The sequence below is a fragment of the Hevea brasiliensis genome, chromosome 14, assembly GCF_030052815.1.
Source record: "Hevea brasiliensis isolate MT/VB/25A 57/8 chromosome 14, ASM3005281v1, whole genome shotgun sequence".
NCBI classification, from domain to species: domain Eukaryota; kingdom Viridiplantae; phylum Streptophyta; class Magnoliopsida; order Malpighiales; family Euphorbiaceae; genus Hevea; species Hevea brasiliensis.
Window position 1 is genome coordinate 23,791,104 of NC_079506.1, and position 20,722 is coordinate 23,811,825.

Below are 20,722 nucleotides of genomic sequence, written 5' to 3' on the forward strand. Positions count from 1 at the left end.
TTGAGGATACCTACACGAAGCCCAATAATAATATATAAAAAATCAGGGGTGTTACATTAAACATTAAAGAAATTACTAGGTTGGCAATTTGAGTAATGTGGCTAATCTTCCGACACCCTTAAGGCATAGAAAATTAAGAGATTTTGAGTTCGAATATTTTTATTTTTTATATATTTTAATATTATTCACCTTTTATGGTGAGAAAAGAAGAGGGCTAAACTATTAATTTTAATTAGCCTAAATTACCTCTATTGAATAAAAACAAAAAATTACTAGGCTCCCTAATATTTAAAATTTAAAAATATAATTTTAGGAATATTTATTGATAAGTTTTGTCTTCATTTATTTTGTTAAATATGAAAATTACGTAGAAATAATACTAGTGTAATTATAAAGAAATGACATGTGATTTTATTAGTTTTCATTATTAAAAACATTTTTTTTTATTTTATATGTCAAGAAAGAAAATTATAAAATTATTAAGTTAATGGTTAAACATTTATTTTAGAATGTAAATAATTAAAACTTAAATATTCTAATAATAAAAAATAAATACACTAAAGAAAAATATCAAGAAGGAAATCATTCCAATGATTACTCTAAAAATTAGAAAATAAAAATATAATTATTTTTATATGTAAAATAATAAATAAAATAATTATATTTTTTCCTTGAATCATTAAGTGAAGAGTGTATGATTGAAAGGTGTTATTGTTTAAATTATTATTAATATTAACTAAAAATTGTTAAAAATTAATTTTGCAATAAATTTAAATATTATATTCAATATAAAAATAAGTTTAATTTATTTAATTTAAATATGAATATAATATATTTAAATTTACATAATATTTAAATTTATAATTATATAATACTCATGATGTATAAATTAATTAAAATTTAAGAAATATATATAATATATAAATAATATAATAAAAAAATTATTGATACGTTTTTAACATATCTACCAACGCGTGTTAAACACATATCACAGAAACTTAAGTACTATTTTACGGCTAAATTACCAGATTGCCACTGAAGTCTTTTACATAAATTAAAAAAAATAAATCTTATATTTTTTTATTAAGTACTTTAGGATTCCTATTCCCTGTTACGCAAACTTACGTACACAAGAATTAAAATCATCAAATCCTACGCGTTCATCGGATCCAACGACTGATTTTGATATATATCAAATACATATTTCTTTATAAATTTAATTAATTAATTTTTTAAAAAATTAATTTTATTAATATAATTAATTTCAATTAAAATTCATACTTTAAAAATTACGGTCATAAAAATTAATAATATTATTAAATTAAAGTTCTTTAATTATACATTTAAATATTATTTATAAGTTAATTAATAAAATATTAATTTTTATCGATGCTAGTTTAATTATTTTTATAAAAATATATTAATAATTAATTAAATTATTATTTATTTTATTTAATTATTTTAATTTATTAATTTTTAAAAATTATATAAATATTTATTATATTAAATAAAGATAAAAGGTAAAATTAAAAAATAATTAATATTTATTTTTTTAAAATGTAACTAATAATTTTGAAAATAAAAAATTCAGAGGTAAAAAGGGGCTAAAAGAGTAATTTTGAATATCTAAATTTGGATTATATTGTAATAATTAGAAAAAACGATCCTTTTCCATGTAATTTTATACTGATAAGAAAAAAAAAACAATATCTTGGTTTCTTAATTGGATTTAGAGACGTTGATGTGTGTGACCTTTGTCTAGACAGACTGAAATAGCGAAAGCAAGGCAAAACAACAGGGACGGCTATACTAGCACTCGTCACGCCCACGCAGCTGAAAAACGAAGGAACAGAACCATACCCATTTGCCCATGTACCACGATAAATCTCGCACGCAAGATTTCTTCAACTCACCAAGAAAAAGCTATCAATACAACGCAAATCTTTGATTTTGTTTCCAAAACCCCCTAAATCTGTAAGCTAACGACAGAAATGACCTTTTGAAGTTTGTTTTTTCTTCTTTTTTTTTATGATTATTATGTTTGCTGGGCACCAATTTTATTTTTTGAGGTCAATCGATTGATCCCCAAAAGCAAAACCCAGAATTTTTTTTTTTTTGGTTGAAATCGTTTTGGGACGAGATGGAGCTCAGAAGACTAGGATTTAGTCTCTGTCTAGGGTTTTTGTTTGTGAAGTTGATGGTTCCTAATTCTCTAGCGAGATTTGTGGTGGAGAAGAACAACTTGAGGGTGACTTCGCCGGATAAAATAAGGGGGACGCATGATAGTGCAATAGGGAATTTTGGGATACCACAATATGGGGGTAGTATGGCTGGGGCTGTGGCTTATCCAAAAGACAACAGGAAAGGCTGTAAGGAGTTTGATGATTTTGGGATTTCGTTCAAGTCTAAGCCCGGAGCTTTACCGACTTTCGTCTTAGTCGATCGTGGAGGTACTCCCTTTCTCTTTTTAGTTAATTTGATAGCTGTTGCGTATTTGAATAAAATTGCTTGTTTTTGAGTTCGCTTTAGTGATCCGTAGCTGTGACTCAGTAGTGTTAGTGTGTGTGTGTGTGTTTTCTTTTTCCTAATTTTGATAGCCATTTTGATGTTTTGAGTGTTATCTTTTCTTACTTTTACCGATTAGTTGAGCACTTCTATTTATCTCTGTTCATTTGATCCCTTCCCACGCCGGCCCCCCCGCCCCCCCCCTCTCTCTTTTGCGAGATTTGAAGAATAATTAGTCTTTTATTTTTTGGTTTAGTGGGAAAGTGGCGTGTTTATTGATTAATATGAGTTATCTCTTTTGCCGCTCCTTTCCTTTGAGGTTTTTGTGGAGGTGCCCTTTGTTTAATTAAGATTGCTTTGCATACTCTCAGCTTCTTCCTGGTCTGGTTTTAGGTTTTTTTGTTGATTCTGATAAACTTGGTACATTATAACTCATTTTAGTCTGTGTGGGGAGTTTCTTTTGTACATTTATGATAATTTCTACTTCTTAGTATAATTGTTGTTTTAGCAGACAGATTATGCACCCTTGTGCAAAACTGGATAAATTTGCCTTGCTTTACTCATTTTTTTTATAGCATTTCCCAAAGTACAAGTAAGGTTTTTCCTGACCAGTTTGATATTTTGGGATTTAGATTTAGTTTCTTGTTCGACTATGAATGTAACTTGTTATATTAGTTTGGATTGATTGGCATGTTTTATATCATTTGTCATTTTCTAGAATAATCATTTCATGATTTTGATTAGCCTATGTTCTTGTAAGTTGTAAGTAAATTGCAGGCGAACCCTTTCAATAATTTAATTATGACTTTTTATTATTTTGGGGTTTTTGTGATGTGGTTATTGTAATGACTGATTGATGATTGAGATCTTTCATCTAATTTATGGTGACGTTTTTTTTTTTTTTTAATTTTTTTAATCACAAGGCATTGTTAAGGGCTATTTGTTTAGCTTAATTGAGGAGTAAACTTTTTTTTCTTGGTTAAATTGAATTAATTTTCTTTATTTTTGCTCTTTTTGCTAATCAGGTGGCACCTTTGTTGTTTTTTTGATCAATCTGATTAATATGGGTTTGCTTTTTGATTTATTGAGTCATTGAGGGATACCCTTGTCAGATTAGTATTTATTATTGGTGAACTTTTCATGTTGCAATTGTTTTATTTGGTGAATATAGGAGATGGTGATGGGTTTGATGTCTTAGAATTGTTCGTTGGATTGATTAAGGAGTGCTTATTAACTATTTAAAATTGTTTGTCTGTATATTGTTATTTTCTTTGTTTTTTTTGATTGGTTGGGGGTGCTAATCTGTTGACTTTAATTTTTAAGATTTATTTTCTTTGTTGTTGGTCAATGTCCAACTTTCTTATAGTTTTGATCTATTAGCTTTGTTTTTTTAGAGCTTGAACTCAACTTCATGAGATACTTGAAGCACTCAATCTCAAGTCGGCTTGACTCCATAACTAAAACTGGAAGTTTAGGATCTCAAATACAAGTTCAAAGAAGCTTGAATTAGATATTTAACATTTTTTCAAATTAGATATTTAACATTTTTTTTTCAACTATATATCAATATATAGTGATAAAAGTGTAATTTTAAACTAGTTCAATTAGGCTTGTGAGGCGCTTGAGTCAAGTATTATGGTACTTGAACTCAGCTGACTCAGCTACTTGAACTACTCGAGGTCTACTCAAATTTTTAGATTTCAAGTATTTTCCTAGTAGAACTTGAGTAGCTTGACTTATTTTACACTTCTGTGAGAGATTAGATTTGGAAGCTTTAACCTTTCTTTTTTGATTTTTCTGCTTCTTGACATATCAATGTTACAATGAGTTGTCAACTTCTGCATGGATAAATGTATGAGAATAAGCAAATAGATTCCACACATATATGTGTGTGTGTGTTGAGGGGATATTTATTTTATAATTCTTTACAAAAAGTGTGCGCGTGCGTGTGCGTGCGTGCATTGCGGTGCGCGCGTGTTGTGCATGCACGTGTGCGTGCGTGTGTGTGTGTGTGCCGTGTGCGTGTGTGTGTGTGCCGTGTGCCGTGTGCGTGTGTGTGTGCGTTGAGGGAATATTTATTTTATGATTCTTTACAAAATGATGTTTCTGTTGAGTTTAAAATGCAGCTGTTGTGCTAATTTACTAATGGGTTGACTTTTGGTGCTTTCCAGACTGCTTCTTTGCTTTGAAAGTTTGGAATGCCCAGAAGGCAGGGGCTTCTGCAGTACTTGTTGCAGATGACATTGAGGAACCGTTAATAACGATGGATTCACCTCAAGAGGATGGTTCTTCTGCACAATATATCGAGAACATAACCATACCATCTGCACTTATCGAGAAAAGCTTTGGTGAGACATTAAAGAAAGCAATAAGCAATGGAGATATGGTAAATGTGAATCTTGATTGGAGAGAAGCTGTTCCACACCCTGATGATCGTGTAGAGTATGAATTATGGACCAACAGCAATGATGAATGTGGGGTAAAATGTGATATGCTGATGGAGTTTGTGAAGGATTTTAGAGGTCCAGCACAGATACTTGAGAAAGGTGGTTACACCCAGTTCACACCTCATTATATAACCTGGTACTGTCCTCAGGCATTCACCTTGAGTAGGCAGTGCAAGTCCCAGTGCATAAATCGTGGCAGATATTGTGCTCCTGATCCTGAACAGGATTTCAGCACAGGTTATGAGGGGAAAGATGTTGTTCTTGAAAATCTTAGGCAACTCTGTGTTTTTAGAGTGGCAAATGAGAGCAAAAGACCTTGGGTGTGGTGGGACTATGTAACTGATTTCCAAATCAGATGTCCCATGAAGGAGAAGAGATACAACAAAGAATGTGCGGATGCTGTTATCAGAACCCTGGGTAAATAAATTCTCATTGCATCCATTAAAAGGATTTCACAAAAATGGGGGAACAAATTAGTGGTCATATTTATTGATTTCTTCTTACTGATGTGACGTGTACAGGGCTTGATGTTAAAAAGGTTGAGAAATGTATGGGAGACCCAAATGCTGATTCTGAGAATCCTGTTTTGAAAGAAGAACAAGATGCCCAGGTAATTGTCTTGTTTATATACCATAGCTTTATAAGTCCTTGTATGTTTCTTTAATCTGTTTGAACTCTTGTTGCCACTCTGCATAATTTTGAAACTTCTGATATTACGTTCAACCATGCATAGCTGCTTGACAAAGACCTTCATGCAGGTTGGGAAAGGATCAAGGGGTGATGTAACCATATTGCCCACCCTTGTTGTCAACAATCGACAATATCGAGGTCTGTTACTGTGTGCTTCTGTTGCTTCTGTTTCCATGAGAAGCTTATTTGTTGGATGCACTTGCAGGAAAGTTGGAGAAAGGTGCTGTTCTGAAAGCTATATGTTCTGGTTTTGAAGAAACCACTGAGCCAGGTGTTTGTTTGAGTGATGGTAAGTTTTCTTATGCTGTTCAGTGGGAATTAACCGGTGACAGGCATTATCTATAAGACTCAATTTGTTAAAGCTCACATAATAGAGGTTCAGTCTTTAGAATGGTCAATAAGGTCATGTTTGATATTGCTACTGCACATAGCTACCAAATGTGCATGACAAGAATTTGAATTAGAGAATGGCTAGCAATTTGCAAAAGCTTCAAACATAAATTTTTTTTCAAAGTCAGCTTTTGGCATATGAAAATCAATTTGTAAAATCTATTTTCTTTTACTGAAGGGAATTCCTTCTAACATTTTGTCTTAAAGTTGCTGTTAGCAACAAGAAGGTCAAACATGCTCTAAATATAAATAATTCTGACCAAGCGAGGACCATATGTAGTCACAATTCCAGCACACTGCTTGTTGCAACTAATGTTGGATGGTGGCAGTCTTAAGTGACTTGTTATTCTTAACTTTAGTTTTTGATTTTGGAATCTTCCCAATGCAGATGTTGAGACTAATGAGTGCATGGACAATAATGGGGGTTGCTGGCAAGATAAAACAGCCAACATTACAGCTTGCAAGGTGAGGATAAAAACTTGCTACCTGGCACTATCTCTGTGTGCTTGTATCTAGCTGTTGAGTTCTTTGTTTGTCTGTGTTTCCTAATTAAGAGTGGTGTCTATTTGTTCAGGATACATTTCGTGGGAGGGTGTGTGAATGCCCTTTGGTTGATGGTGTTCAGTTCAAAGGAGATGGTTACAGTCACTGTGAAGGTGATTTTAATGCTTCCTGTTAGTACATATTTATGATGCATGATTAGTAAGGATCTTTCCAGTTGATTTAGCAAACTTTAGGGTTTCTATTGTTACTATTCTGAATGATTGTCTGATATATATATGTTTTTTTAAAGAGTATGAAGTGTGGATTTTAATGGAAAAAGACTTGCAATGATTATTCTGTTTGGTAATATTACAAGATAAAATTAAGGAAACATTTAAATTCAGTATAATTTAAGGTACAACACACAATATATGTAGTTTTGGGTGGTCAGTACTCAGTAGGGCTGTTGACCAAGTCAAGCTGAACATTGAATGGATTGCTGTTTGGTTTTCCTGGATCAGTGGAGCCTTGTTTAGAACTTTTAGGCCTTTTTAAGTTATGGATTTTTTTTAATTTTTTTTTTAATTTTTTATGTTTTCCATTTTCTTCTCTGTTTCTCATTTTTTTTTTTTAAATTTTTGTTTTCTCAGTAGAAAGCTGGAAATTTAGAAAACATATTCATTTGTTCAATATTTCTGTCATCCATTTTCCTTTTTTCCTTTGTAAAATCTTTTATTAGGTTTTCGTTTGTTAAATAAGCTCTAAGCACTATTGCATTGAATTGAAAATACAAATTATCTAACACAAAGTTGAAATAAGGGGGAAAAAAAAGAAAAAGAAAATTAAGTTGTAGGCAAGGGAGGATTATGATTTATGACACCTGCCCAGACTCGATCAATAGACTTTAAGTCACCTAACATTATGAATGTGGCTTATAAGTTGTTATGTTGGGTTGGTGGATCCTGGTCCATTAAACTAGTGTAGTAACAAATGTTGAACTGTGCTTTTTGAGGATTGATTCTTTGGGCCTGACTCTGATAATACATATAAATGTAAATGTGTATGTCACTTATAAAGTGGTTTATTTTAACTGAATCTTTAGATGATTTTTTTTTTTTAACATCAAATGTACTGTTATGTCTAAAATCAACTAATTTGTATTTTACAGTGAGTGGACCAGGGAGGTGCAAGCTTAATAATGGAGGCTGTTGGCATGAATCTCGAAATGGACACACCTTCTCTGCTTGTTCGGTTAGTGATCTTTTATGATATCTAATTTATTGTCCATTAAATAAATTCAGTTTCAGATTCTAATTATCCCAGTAAACAGGATATTGATGGTGGTAAATGCCAGTGTCCTGTTGGATTTAAAGGTGATGGTGTGAAAAGTTGTGAAGGTAACAGATGCTTACGTTTGTACTTCTTATCAATTACTTTTACATGGATTCTGAAACAATAATTCAATGTGCAAGAGTATGGTGTCTGAGGCATAAGGCTTGGAAAGAGTAAGTCATTATGTTGTAATAGATGATAAATTTCAGACTTTTTTCTGATGTCTATTTCACTTCCCAGTGGGGCTCTTTTTGCCTCTTATGGTAGTTCTTGGTTATTATTACCTAAGAGTAGTTGTTGGCCTTGCAAGGTTGTCCTTGCTGACTTGCATAGCATACTGCAGGCTTCAGTGATAGTAGGCTTAAATGAACAGTTCTGTTGCAGTATAACTTCAGAAATCTTTAGTTGTTCAATTGTGCAGTTATCAGTAGTTTTATATTCATACATTTAAGCAAAATTTCAGTACAAGGCCATTGTTTCACTTTGAAAAAACCTAATTATGTTTGGAGAATCAGGATGCTCCAACTGCATTGATTTGGTTTCCAATGCTTTCAATAGTGAGCTTTTGTTATGTCAAAACAATTTTGTTTTGCACCTGGATTGCAGTTGAAGTCACGTCAAAGAGAGACTGCAAGCCTGTCAACAATCTTAATTGATATTATTTTGTCACTTCTTATTGGCCATGCAGATATTGATGAATGCAAAGAGAAGAAAGCCTGTCAGTGTGCTGAATGTAGCTGCAAAAATACGTGGGGTAGCTATGATTGCACTTGTAGTGGTGATCTTCTTTATATGAGAGACCATGATACCTGCATAAGTGCGTTCAAACCTTGATTTTTAACTAGTCTGTTTGAAAACATAAATACTACTGTGCTTGTTAACCCATTGTTCAATGTCAGGTAAGACAGGCACTGAAGTGAGGTCAGCATGGGTTGCTTTTTGGGTTATTTTGATAGGCTTGGGAATGGCTGCTGGTGGTGGATATCTTGTGTACAAATATAGATTGAGGGTACGTATAGTGCTGTCCTTTTTTCTAATATTCATTTCTTTTTGTTATTTTTGGTGGTTTATGTTTTCTTTCTTCAGCAACACATTATATTAAGCCTTAGAAATTATGATGCTACTATTTATATTTAGAAATTATGATGCTACTATTTATATTGAGCCTTAATTATTCCCACTTGTCATGATGAAGTGTTATGGTATGTTTAGAAGCTGCATAAAGAGTGGGTTCCGTTGGCCTGTAGAAACTGGAATAATAGTCATACATGAAATTATTGAATTAAAAATCTGGATAAAATCTTACCTGGGCAATGCACTGGTCATGGACTTGCAACCAAGATGTTGCAGGTCAAGGCATAAGTGCAGCCTCTTGCAAAAATGTTGGATGACAAGACTGTCTCCAGATTTCCCTTGCAAGACTCTTTTCCATGTAATCTACCTATGTTATAATACCTATTTCATGAACCTTTGTGAAGCAGGTTATACCTCTTTTCTTTAGTATTTTCTTTCAATGCTGACAGTTGAAAATTCTCAATTATTAACCTATAGTAGACTAGGAAGGTGTAATGAAGTTCCAAAAAAGAAAAACCTTGTAATGAATGCAGCATAAATAGTTTTCCCTGCTGTTAGAGCTGCATATGATCAGCTGTATCTGACAGCTATTCCATATCAATAAGGTGGCTTGTTCTGAAGCTTGTGGCTAGTCTTGTATTCAAAACCAGTATGAGGCTGAGCCTACTATAGTAGGCTATTTAAAGGAATATCTATACTGTTTACCTAAAAAATTTAGGAATATCTGTAATGTAGTTTGTGAGATGATGTTTTCATGGAAATTCTGATGTCTATGTGCCATCATTACTGCATTGCTGTTGATAAGTATCCAGTCTATTGACATTCTCTTTTGCTTTTGCAGTCTTACATGGATTCTGAAATCAGAGCTATCATGGCACAATACATGCCTCTGGACAGTCAAGGAGAAGTTCCAAATCACGTCAACGATGAACATGCCTGAGAATGACAAGCTACATTATTGATCTTCTAGGATTTCAAGTAATGCTGGGTGATGTGGTTCAAACTTCATACCGTTCTCTTTATCGAGTGGAGGATTTTGAGCCTGAATTATATGTCTGTACTGTATATGGACAATAAAAATTGCAGATTAGAATATCCTGTTTACTGGAACCATAACATGCTCAAACAGTTTAAGGATTGGATTTGAGGCAGATGATAGGGATTTGGCGATAATGTTTTAGAATTTTCATTTTCATCCCTGAATCTGTATGGCGATTCTGTAACTCATTAACGCCATTTGGACAGCTTCACCCTTTATTTTTTTTTCTTTTGGCCGTGATTATACCTTATTTATACGGATGATCAAAGATTGTGTTGGAAGTATAGCCCTGGCTGCTAGGTAACACTGCAGATGCTATTTGCTGATTCTATTGCTATGTTGGTTAATCAAGGCTACGATAAGAAAAGGCAACAGAGTGCATGATTCAAATTAATATATTTTGAACTGTAGCTAAAAAAGTTTCTTTTAATTTTTTATTTGGAATTTTACTATTAGTGGGATAAATTAACCCAAAATTTGACTGGAAGTATATTAATTCAACTCACAATTCGAAATGATTCAACCCTCGGACTCAGTCTGTTTGACACCTTTACTTTGAGATTGATTCCGCAGGTAATGGGTATTCATAGATTAGGCCACGGGTGAGTTTGAACCATTAACTGGATTGGCTCGGGTCAAATGCGGAATCAATCTGAGTCAACAATTTTGGTTCAGGCCAGGAATTGGAGTATGGGGTTGGTTATTTTTAAAAAATCAGCTTGATTAAAAAATTGTTTTTTTTAAATTATATTAGATTTATATTCGGGCCTTTTTAATTATTTTACATTAAAAATTAAATAAATAATATTTAAAAAAATTATTATAATTTGATAATATCATAAGCTAAACTGGAACATACAAAAATGGATTGGAACTGTATCAAACTTGAATTGTTACAAATTGAAATTGTATTGAATCCAAATAGTTTCTAACCGTAAGCCCAATCGAATCGACAATTTTGACCTGAAATCGGACCAAAATCAGCGGTTGCTAGGTTTGAATTCAACTGTCGCCGTACGACCCAAAGGCTAGTTGCAGACAAAAACTTCAACTACTGCTAAAACCTGGAAAATTATATCAATTCCAGCAAATATTCAATAGAGTACTGTGAAAATAGCAGTCATTGATCATGCTTTTATACGTACCTTCTAAAATTCATCGACAACTAATTTGGGCATCCCACATACATAAACAATCTACCCTACCCTACTTTCTTAAGTGCACTAGAGAGAATTCATCAACCGATAGGGGAGTTCTGTAAGTGAAGCTAGAGATCATTGGCTTGCCAGTTTTTCCAATTCCCTTTTATCACAGAGAACAGTACAACAGTAGGCAGATTTTCAACTAATAAGCCGAAATTTTCAATTTTACATAGCTATAAGATCATGGGTTCAAACTCCAACCACAGTCCATTATATCAAAAAGAAAAGAAGACGGATTCTCAAATTTGGCGCATAGGCGCCACACCACAATATTTAACCAACTTTATCCATTTTTTACAGCTTAAAGTGCAGCTATGCCCTGTAGATAGAAACTAATTGGGCTCCTGAAGCTTTGAGGTCCAATGGAGTTGGTTAATGGAATTTCACATTCCTGCATTGTTAGATAGATAACCTCGAATCTCTTGGATTCAGATGTTCTGCTGTGCCGAGGTCAGAAAGAATAAGCACATTGATTAGTTGGTTTAAGCCCAGTTAGCTAAGTTTTGAAAGGCTGATCTTTAAAATCCTCTGGTTATGAGGTGGATAGCATATATAGCACCAATAGGTTCATATGTATGCATCTCCTCGTGATAAAACTTCAATTTACACAGAAGAACAAACTCTGATCCAACAATATCCACTATGCCAAAGTGACAACATCAATGATCTGATGAATTTTCTTGATGATTTCTCCTCTTGCATCTTTTTCTAAGAGGAATCTATATACTTGTAAATAATAAGTCATTTCAAAATGTAATTAACTTTATCTTAGTATAGATATGTAACTTGATATATGTTATTCTGTAATTTCAATCATCATCTTGGCGTGCTTAGCTTCAGATCAAGTCCAATGTCCATTCCATTGTAAGCGATAGGGGCATACATCCAAAGGTCATTAGAACTTAACAGCTGGAGAAATCAAAACAAGAAGAAAATTAAAAAGTTGTGTCAGAAAATCTGTTTGTAGCCTTTCATGTAGAGAAGGATTCCTGTTTTGTTCTTACCTTAATTTGGAGCTGCAAAAACTTCACATAATGGACTGCTTCTTCAAGCATTGTACTAATATCAACCTGCCATTTAAAGATTCATTCTTGTAAATTATTCAAAATAGTTAAGAACTTAAAAGATTAATGACATTTTGCAGATGGTTTCATGAAGTGGATACTGCTTAATTACCTTTGTTCCATTAGGCACAAGATTCTGTAGAATTCTCAGCCTGTCATTTATTCTTTCTCTTCTTTTCTGCAAGACACAAAAGACCATCTATCACTGTTACATTAACTGGCCTAGATGCAGTACAAAATTGTTTGTTTGATGCATAACAATTCAGTATGCACGTGCGCACAATGGTGGGAAACTCGTACGCACTAAATCCTTTCTATTATCGCTGATGAGATGTAGCTTAGTAAACTGAAGTCTTCCCTAGGGGTTGTGAGATCTAGAGTTTGAGTTTCAGTTGGACCCAATTGTACAAAAAAAAAGAATAATTTCTGTTATTGAATCAATGAGCTATATATAGAATTAAGAGAGTAGTTTACCCACCCTTGCATAGAGGCTCTGGGGATCAGTCGCTGTCCCTCTACTGGCCCTTGTTTTGCCATCCAAGTTGAGAGCTAAAGTCCCTTTCGAGCTCAAACTTGAACTAGCTCCTCCATTGAGTTCTTGGGATGCATTTAAGTCATCCTCTGAGTAGCAGCTGCTCGAGGCTGGCCTATTAAGGCTGGCATTACTCTCTATATCATTGCTGCTGCTCGAGGCAAGCTTCTGGCTCTTCTTAGACCTTACATTCCTCTTGTTCTTTTGAGCCTACATTGTTAAAATCACAATGAGAAGGTGCTCTATAAACTAATTGCCATATATTCTACATAAAAAACACAACGCTGAATTCTGTTTTTTGTACTCACATCTCCTGCACTTCGTGATCTTTTCTTAGAAATCTCAGATGGGTTGTTGCTTTTATCTTCTGTCGATTGTTCAGGCGCCAGCTTCTCTTGTTCCTTCTTGGGCTGATTGTCATCAGGTAGATCAGCTGCAGCTTCAGGCTGCTGGTTTCCACCAGATTCTTCCACATTGCCATTGCTCATTTCCTGGTTCGAGCAGTCATCGCCTTCGACGAGATACGAGGCAGTATTTGTCACATCTTCAATACAAAAATCCATAGACATGAAGCTGTTATTGTCAACCAAAACTGGATGAGAATCACTCAAGTAGTAGCTTTCCTGACTAGAGGTGGGAAAAAGAAAACTGCTTCCACCGCTATAACTACTACTCCCTTGTGAAAAATTGCAGAAACTAGTATTAGTTGAACCTTCATCGACTCCTGCCATGTTCATTTCTGATTCATGGCTAGACCAGAAAGAAGATGGAACTCCCAAGCAGGAAATTGAATCATTGTTACCAAGCAATTGTGCCAAGAAATCAGCCTCCTCGCTTGTGTACATTCCACAAAGAGAGCTCCATTCTCCCTCCAAGGCGACTCCAATAGGCTCCATTGATTTTCTTGTTAATTTCTGTTCTTGGCTAAGCCTATTAGAGAGTGTTTACTTGATGTCAAGCAGTTAGCAGAAGTCGAAAAACCGATGCTTGAAAGGAAACCAGGATGAGAGTTATTTATACCCAACAGGAACGAAGAATGTCTCGAAATCATTGACTTAACCTTCTATAACAGTATCTGTATTCATTATTATCAATTATTAGAACACGAAAAGGTCTAAATTCTTGTAACCAATTGGGACAAGTCCGTAATGGGGCCAAGTACAACTCAGCAACAAGACTAAGTTCAAGCACTTATGAAGCTAAAATATTTAATTATCATGCTTAAACACCTTGGACTTAACCAAAAGACATGATGAAGAGAATGATTATAAGACTAAACAGAAGGACTTAAACTGGGTTTAATTATACATAAACTTGTCAATTATTTCAGGCAGGGGGAATGAGAAGTGAGATTTGGTGAAGAAAGATGAAAGAGAATCACACCTGGCAATATAGAGACGTGGGGGTGTTATTATTGAATATTATGATAATGCTTAAAGAATTTGAGGTAAACGGGAATGAAGATGACTTATCAAATATTAGAGGACGGCTAATGATCGTGGATAGATGAGACTCTACGTAATTGACATTCTCATAAACTGCCTGGAACCAGACAATGTATCAGATTACTGGATTCTTCTGTCGCCTGCTGCTTTCTTCTTCAAAACCCACCAAGTTTTCCTTCAACTTTATCAGAATCTATCTTGTAGTATTAACTGTGACAAGTTCTGCAGAGGGATACGATTATTACAAGGGATATCTTTCCCTTTTCTTTTTCAGAACAAATCTTTCCTTATTATTAAAAATTAGTATAATCTATCTATTATTATAAAATCGATCGCATTGAGTTGATAAGAATGAGAATTCTTTTCCTTATTAATTCCATTTCATTGAAAAACCTTCTAAAATTTTTAATATTTAAAAAAATTAATTTCAATGTATAAAAATTAATTCAAAAATACCCTTTATCAAACAAATTAATATATTATACTTAAATTATTACCTTAATTTTATTTCAGTTAGATTGAATTGAATAAATTTTTATCTATTATTTAAAAAAAATTAATATATATATTCTTATTATTCTAATAAGCCGATCTCAAACTATCTGGACTCACAAGATTAATGCATATATTTCTTGGAGTTTTCAACTTATTAAGAAAGATTAAAACACAATAAATTATTTTATCGATCTCAGATTATTTGATATTAAGTAAATAAAACTATATAAAATACCCATCATAAGTTTTCATCTATCAATTGATTGTAATTTATTTAATCAAATTTAATTGAAATAAAATAAAATTTTAATAATATAACTAATATAAATTAATTGTTTGTGACAATAATAAAATTACTGATTAATTTAGTGATTATTGGTGCGATAGAAATCTCTGAAGATTTATGTATACACCCCTTATTTTATAAATATAATAGGGTATTACGACAAATTCTCATATTGATTTATATAATTTGAAATTTAACGGATTTAATTTTTTTTTAACTTTCAATCAATAGAACCAGAATACAAATTGAAAATATAAAATTTTATTCTGTTACAATTTTATATAAAAAAATTTAAGATAGATCACTTATACAAATATAATAATAATTATTTTGATTTGAAAGATCTAACATGTTGAGAAAGTATTTTATTTGACTATTCACGAGAAGAATGCTTAACTCGATAATATATCACTGTTTGACTCCATATTTTTTTTATGAGCACAATTTGAAAACTATCTAATTTTAATATCATTATGAAAATAAAATCTGTTTTTTTTATCATTACACTTTTATCCAAATAATAAAGTAAAATATTCAACAATTCCATGATAAAAAAAATTCTCAGAAATTCTAAATTTTCATAAAAAAGGAGACAAAAAATCATCTAAAGGAGAAGATAAAATTCAATCCATAAAATAGAATAGACCAAGGATAAATAGAGATCTGTTAAAAAAAATACAAATATTGAGGATCTCAAAATTATTTAAAAAAAATATAAATATATATATATAAAGGCCACTCCAAAGAGCTTGTAAAGAGGAAAAAAAAAGAAAAGAAAAGGAGACCATAAGATTCCCTGCAAAGTATTGCTATACCAATATTTGAGGTAACAATACTCAGACTCGACTCGACTCAATCCCATTTATCCATTTCTATGATTTAATTTTTAATATTTTGATTTTATTAATCAAGTAATCATTCCATCCGAAATCATGTTAAATCACCATTAGTAAAAGGCATAAAATAAAGTTAAACCTGAAAAAAATTTAAATTTTAGAATTACCCCCCTCTCTCTCTCCTCTTCAATAAAATCCATGCAATTCAAAGAAGTAAAAGAAAGATATCTGATTCATAAAAGTTCAGAAAATTATTTGCCTGTTACTTTTACAATATTAATCTAAATCCTTTAGCATTCATACTTTAATTTATCCACGAAAATACCAAACAAAATCAGAATTGATAAATAAAATCAAAATACGCTTATCAACTCGGCCACAACATTAGCAAACAAAATCAAAATTAGCAAATAAAACCCCTTCTCAATTTGGTTATTGGTAACAATTAACGAAACCAAAAATCAATGAAAGAACAAACAAACTCATCTCAACTAGCAGAAATATCTGGAGGGAGATTTATGGCTTGATCCTTTTGATCAATATCAACGAAGAATCGAGAAGCAATGGCTGTCACCATACATTCTTATTGGCTTCGAATGAAGTAGAAGTGTGGCTTTGTCATCACTTGAAAATGGATTTCATGAATTAACTAAACCAGTATAAAATTCCCTACATCCAAATCTTATATTTAAATAATTATTTTTTATATTTGAATAGGTAAATATTTTATAAATATTAAGTATTTTTATATTTATAATTATTTAAACATAAAATAGTAATTATAAAATATGAAATCTATATATAGGAACTATTTTGTTAATAAAACAAAATTTCAAGTACTAAATTATTTTAAATTGAAAAGTAGTTAACGATGTGGACTAATTTATTAATAATATTTAAATTTGAGGACTAAATTATTAATAAATAAAAAATAAATTAAAGATTGACTTGTGATTTTGTTATACTTTAGAAACATAATTGTAATTTACTTAAATATTTTTGAAAGTAAGATATGAATTTTCACATTAATGAGTAGAGGGGTAACTTGTCTAGGGATAAGATTTTTCAGAAAAGAAGGTTATTTAGATGTTTTGGAAACCTTTAAAACATACTTTTTAACCCAGCAAATCACTGATTGGATAGATTTTGGAAACTTTCAATTTTTCATTACTCATATTATTTTTAATATATTTAAAAAAATTCTAAACTCGTTTTTAAATATTGGTGTAATTTTCATTTAAAATCTGTGAGTTATTTCAGTGAAGTCATTTAATTTCTTTTTTTTTTGAACGTGATTCAACTTTAATTTAGGTATTATTAAATTTATTATCATTATTGTACAAAGAAAATTACTCAATTACCCTTCCCTTATATTAAAATCTCTTTTCTTTCTTTTCCTTCACTCTTTTTTGCCTCGCACTTCCTCTTTCTTTCTCCCCTCCTCTCTCCTCCTCTCTCTCACACATTCTGCCTCTCTCTCTTCTCTCTCTCTACCCTAATTTCTATCACATATTTTCTCTCTCGTCTTAAAACCTAGAAAAAGAACAGAAAGAAAACAAATTAAGAGCTTCCAAATAAAAACCCACAAAAATATACACAATTCACCCCACAAAAATCAAAGCAATAGTAACAAGTACTGTAACACCCCCTACCCAGTCAATAATAAGCTCAGTCGGGAATGCCACAAACTGTGTTGAAATACATAATATTTTATTTAAAATATTTTAAATAATAGAACAAACCATGTTTAATATCATTTTAAATCCATCCATAATAAAGATAAAATCATTAAAAAGATAAAGTTTGCAATAGCCATTATAAATTACGTAAAAGATAAGAAGTTTGATACAAAATGACTTACTTGATTACATCAATTATTTCTAATGTACATGCCAACATTTTATAACTTTTCCAAGGTTCAATGGAAAAGAAAATTACAAAATGTCTGATGTGCTTCGCAGCTGATGCAAACTACTGTGGCCCTCTACTGGTGACTGCTCTCTGCTACCTGCGCATGGAGAAAATCAAACGCGCTAAGCTTATGCTTAGTGGTGCTAAACTCATCTATAAAAGAAAAATATGCAAGCATGAAACTAATATGCAAATTGAAACAACAATTTCTATAATATTAACAGCCATACATATTCATGAACAAGATGCAAGAGATAAAGAAAACATATCATATGATAAATATTAATCAATTTACATCATATTACTTATGTCTCAGCTCCTATAAACTCTTAGCAGGATCGCTTAGCTAGATAAGAAAAAACTATAACTGTAGGGCACGGAGTGCCAAAACTGTAGGGCTTAAAAGCCAAGAACTGTAGGACACCATATGCCAATATCATGTATTCTGTGGTTGTAGTACTGCTAGTCATATGGCATGCCACACCTTATACTAACTCACGACCTCTATCAAAGTTTACTAGGGCTAAGAATACATATTACAGTCTTTTGCAATTATCAAGTTCATGTACTTATTTCATATGCTCATATTTGCCATACATAGCCAAAATTTCACTTAATTCATTTCAAAGAAAGTTCATTTCACAATTTGATGAGAAATACTCAAACAAACCTACATGAAAAGTGTGTAGCTTAAAAATCACTTTTTGCAGAAAACTATAGAAAACTGGCCACATGAATGGTAACATTCAAAATTCTACCAAAATTCATAGAGACAGAATTTTAAGGCCAAATTTTGCAAAAATAAACTTTCATATGTCTATTTTGGTTTTCAATTAGAATAATGGCAAAATATATTTTACAACTCAAGATATAAGCAAAAGTATACAAGCTATCCAGAAATCTATTTCAATGTGCACAATAATAGAAAAGTATGAATTTCAATAGGAAAACAGCGGAATTAATTCCCGGCTATAACTACAAAGTTTTAAGCTCTCTTTAAGCTTTCTAAAGCCACAAGAATCACCCTATTTAGAGTTTTCTACCTCAAGTTATGAATTTTTAAAATCAGGTCCCCTGTTGCTGGAATCTGCCAGATCAGTTCTAGAATTGAGCAATTAAATGTTTTGGCTTCAAATTCTATCCTATCATCAAAATTAAGGCTAACACTGAACTACAAAGTTTTAGGGCACTCTTCAAAGTTTCATTTGCCACAAGAATTACCTCATTTCAACTTCCCTAGCTCAAGTTATGAATTTTTGAATGTTGTTGTCCAGCAACCTCACCCAACACAGATTTCAGATTTCAATCCCTTAAGCTCTAATTTCATCTAATTAGCAAATAACAAGAAAATCACACATATAAACATAGCAATAATGATGAGTTTAAGCACTAACCTCTAGTAGAATCACTTAATTCCACTTCTCGTCAAGTCTTCCACTTAAAACCCTAGAAGGAGATGCCTACCTTCAACTTCTTCAAAAGCTGGTTTTTCTTCTTCTTCCTAAGGCTTGAATTGACGATGTTTAAGGTAGAAATCAGCTAGGTTAATCTTCTTGGTCTTCTTCTTCTTCAATTTGGGAGAGTTTGGCTATGAAGGGATGAAAGAAAAATGGGAGAAGAGGGTTTCAATTGGGGCAGCAGAATTGTGAGCTAGATAAGGTCAAATTTTTTTTTATCCAATGGTTAAAATAGTTTTTGTTTAATGTTCCTAATCTCCCTTATACATTCTACCCCAAAACTTTTTTATTTACTTCAATTTAGTCCTTATTTCTTTTAATTTACCCCTCAACTTTTTAATGTCATCTTCAAGTCCTTTCCTCCTTACAAAAAAAAAAAAAAGTACATATTACTCTTTATAGATAACTTTCATGTTAAAGTTCCAATGTCAATATGATAACTCTTGCAACATAAATAGATAAAATTTTAGAGTAGAATTGAGAATGTTACAAGTACTACAACAATTAAACAAAAAAATAAATAAAATACAGTTAGTGGAGTTCCGTAAGCAAAATCAACCAGAAAAATACCACAATAAAAACCAACCCAGATATAATTTTCCCTATATTTTGATGAACATGTGTGGATCAAGATGATGTCCTGTTAATTTCTTCTTATTGAATGAATTCATTTGTTTAAAAAAAAAAAAGGTAGCAATTTCTTTGTGCTCTAACACTAAAATGATTCCATATGCTTAGATATTAAATGAATCCTTTTCATATAATTAAGCAAATATTTCATGCTAGATCAAAGGATATGAAATAAATATATTCTCAATATTTTGGCCTTGCAATTAATATTACCCATTTTTTTTTTCAATTGAAGTCTAAGAGATATTAGGTTTAGGTCCCACTTTCCCTCTCTCTTGTATATAAAATAAAGCCTAAAACTAATGGATAAATTCCTAATTTTACTGCTAACTACCACACATTTATTTCCCGTGAATTCATAAAATAAAAGATATTATTTATATATGAATTTCATAAAATATGCATATATAGAATAATTAAGAGTACTCCATCTTCCAACTTCCGTTATTTGATGGAGTTATTACTAAACTAATTCATTATTGATAGCATAACCTAATATTTTTATATGTTCGTAGACAAGTCATTAATATGACCTTGATAATCGCACCCATTGTAATGAAAACCCTAATGCGAATTCACATTGCATGAGCTGTCAGATAAGCTGTGAACATATGAAAAAAATTAATAAACATCGGCAACGAAACCCAATACTAAATAAAGTAAGATAACATTCAGACGTTTAAGCTGGAATACTTAAGTTTTTGGTATGATAGTAAATACTGGATCTTATAAGTCGAGATTAAGGGCGAATCCTTGATAAGTGTCAAAAGGAATTGTTGACATTGAGTTGGGATATCTCAGTGGATTAATATTCTGTTCAAATCTCTTTGATCTTATGATGTTTAGACTACTTCGCTATAAGAAAATGGAATTGCACCTCACTCAATCCTACACTATACATGTG

General features: G+C 31.9%; 2 protein-coding genes across 2 annotated transcripts; one reads left to right on the forward strand and one right to left on the reverse strand.

Moving 5' to 3' along the window:
* The first annotated feature begins 1,741 nt into the window (after positions 1 to 1,741).
* LOC110645603 (vacuolar-sorting receptor 3-like) lies at positions 1,742 to 10,165 on the forward strand. The gene is made up of 12 exons (XM_058135462.1): positions 1,742 to 2,450; positions 4,677 to 5,369; positions 5,474 to 5,562; positions 5,711 to 5,780; positions 5,848 to 5,931; positions 6,421 to 6,497; positions 6,607 to 6,688; positions 7,684 to 7,766; positions 7,846 to 7,912; positions 8,536 to 8,664; positions 8,747 to 8,856; positions 9,763 to 10,165. The coding sequence occupies exons 1-12, from the start codon at positions 2,141 to 2,143 to the stop codon at positions 9,859 to 9,861; spliced, it is 1,893 nt and encodes a 630-aa protein (XP_057991445.1). The 5' UTR covers positions 1,742 to 2,140; the 3' UTR covers positions 9,862 to 10,165.
* A 1,813-nt stretch (positions 10,166 to 11,978) lies between these two features.
* On the reverse strand, positions 11,979 to 13,654 carry LOC110645601 (transcription factor RSL2-like). The gene is made up of 5 exons (XM_021798812.2): positions 13,067 to 13,654; positions 12,705 to 12,968; positions 12,339 to 12,404; positions 12,167 to 12,232; positions 11,979 to 12,071 (listed from the first exon to the last, which is right to left on the reverse strand). Exons 1-5 carry the CDS (start codon positions 13,652 to 13,654, stop codon positions 11,979 to 11,981), a joined length of 1,077 nt encoding a protein of 358 aa, XP_021654504.2.
* Between the last annotated feature and the right edge of the window lie 7,068 nt (positions 13,655 to 20,722).

Excerpts from the sequence above, each read along its gene's own strand:
- LOC110645603 (XM_058135462.1), top strand. The coding sequence starts at position 2,141 with ATGGAGCTCAGAAGACTAGGATTTAGTCTCTGTCTAGGGTTTTTGTTT. Across the intron at positions 5,370-5,473 it reads TGCTGTTATCAGAACCCTGG|GGCTTGATGTTAAAAAGGTT; the intron begins GTAAATAAATTC and ends TGACGTGTACAG. Across the intron at positions 5,563-5,710 it reads AAGAAGAACAAGATGCCCAG|GTTGGGAAAGGATCAAGGGG; the intron begins GTAATTGTCTTG and ends ACCTTCATGCAG.
- LOC110645601 (XM_021798812.2), bottom strand. The coding sequence starts at position 13,654 with ATGGAGCCTATTGGAGTCGCCTTGGAGGGAGAATGGAGCTCTCTTTGT. Across the intron at positions 12,233-12,338 it reads TTGTGCCTAATGGAACAAAG|GTTGATATTAGTACAATGCT; the intron begins GTAATTAAGCAG and ends TTTAAATGGCAG. Across the intron at positions 12,072-12,166 it reads TTTTGCAGCTCCAAATTAAG|CTGTTAAGTTCTAATGACCT; the intron begins GTAAGAACAAAA and ends TGATTTCTCCAG.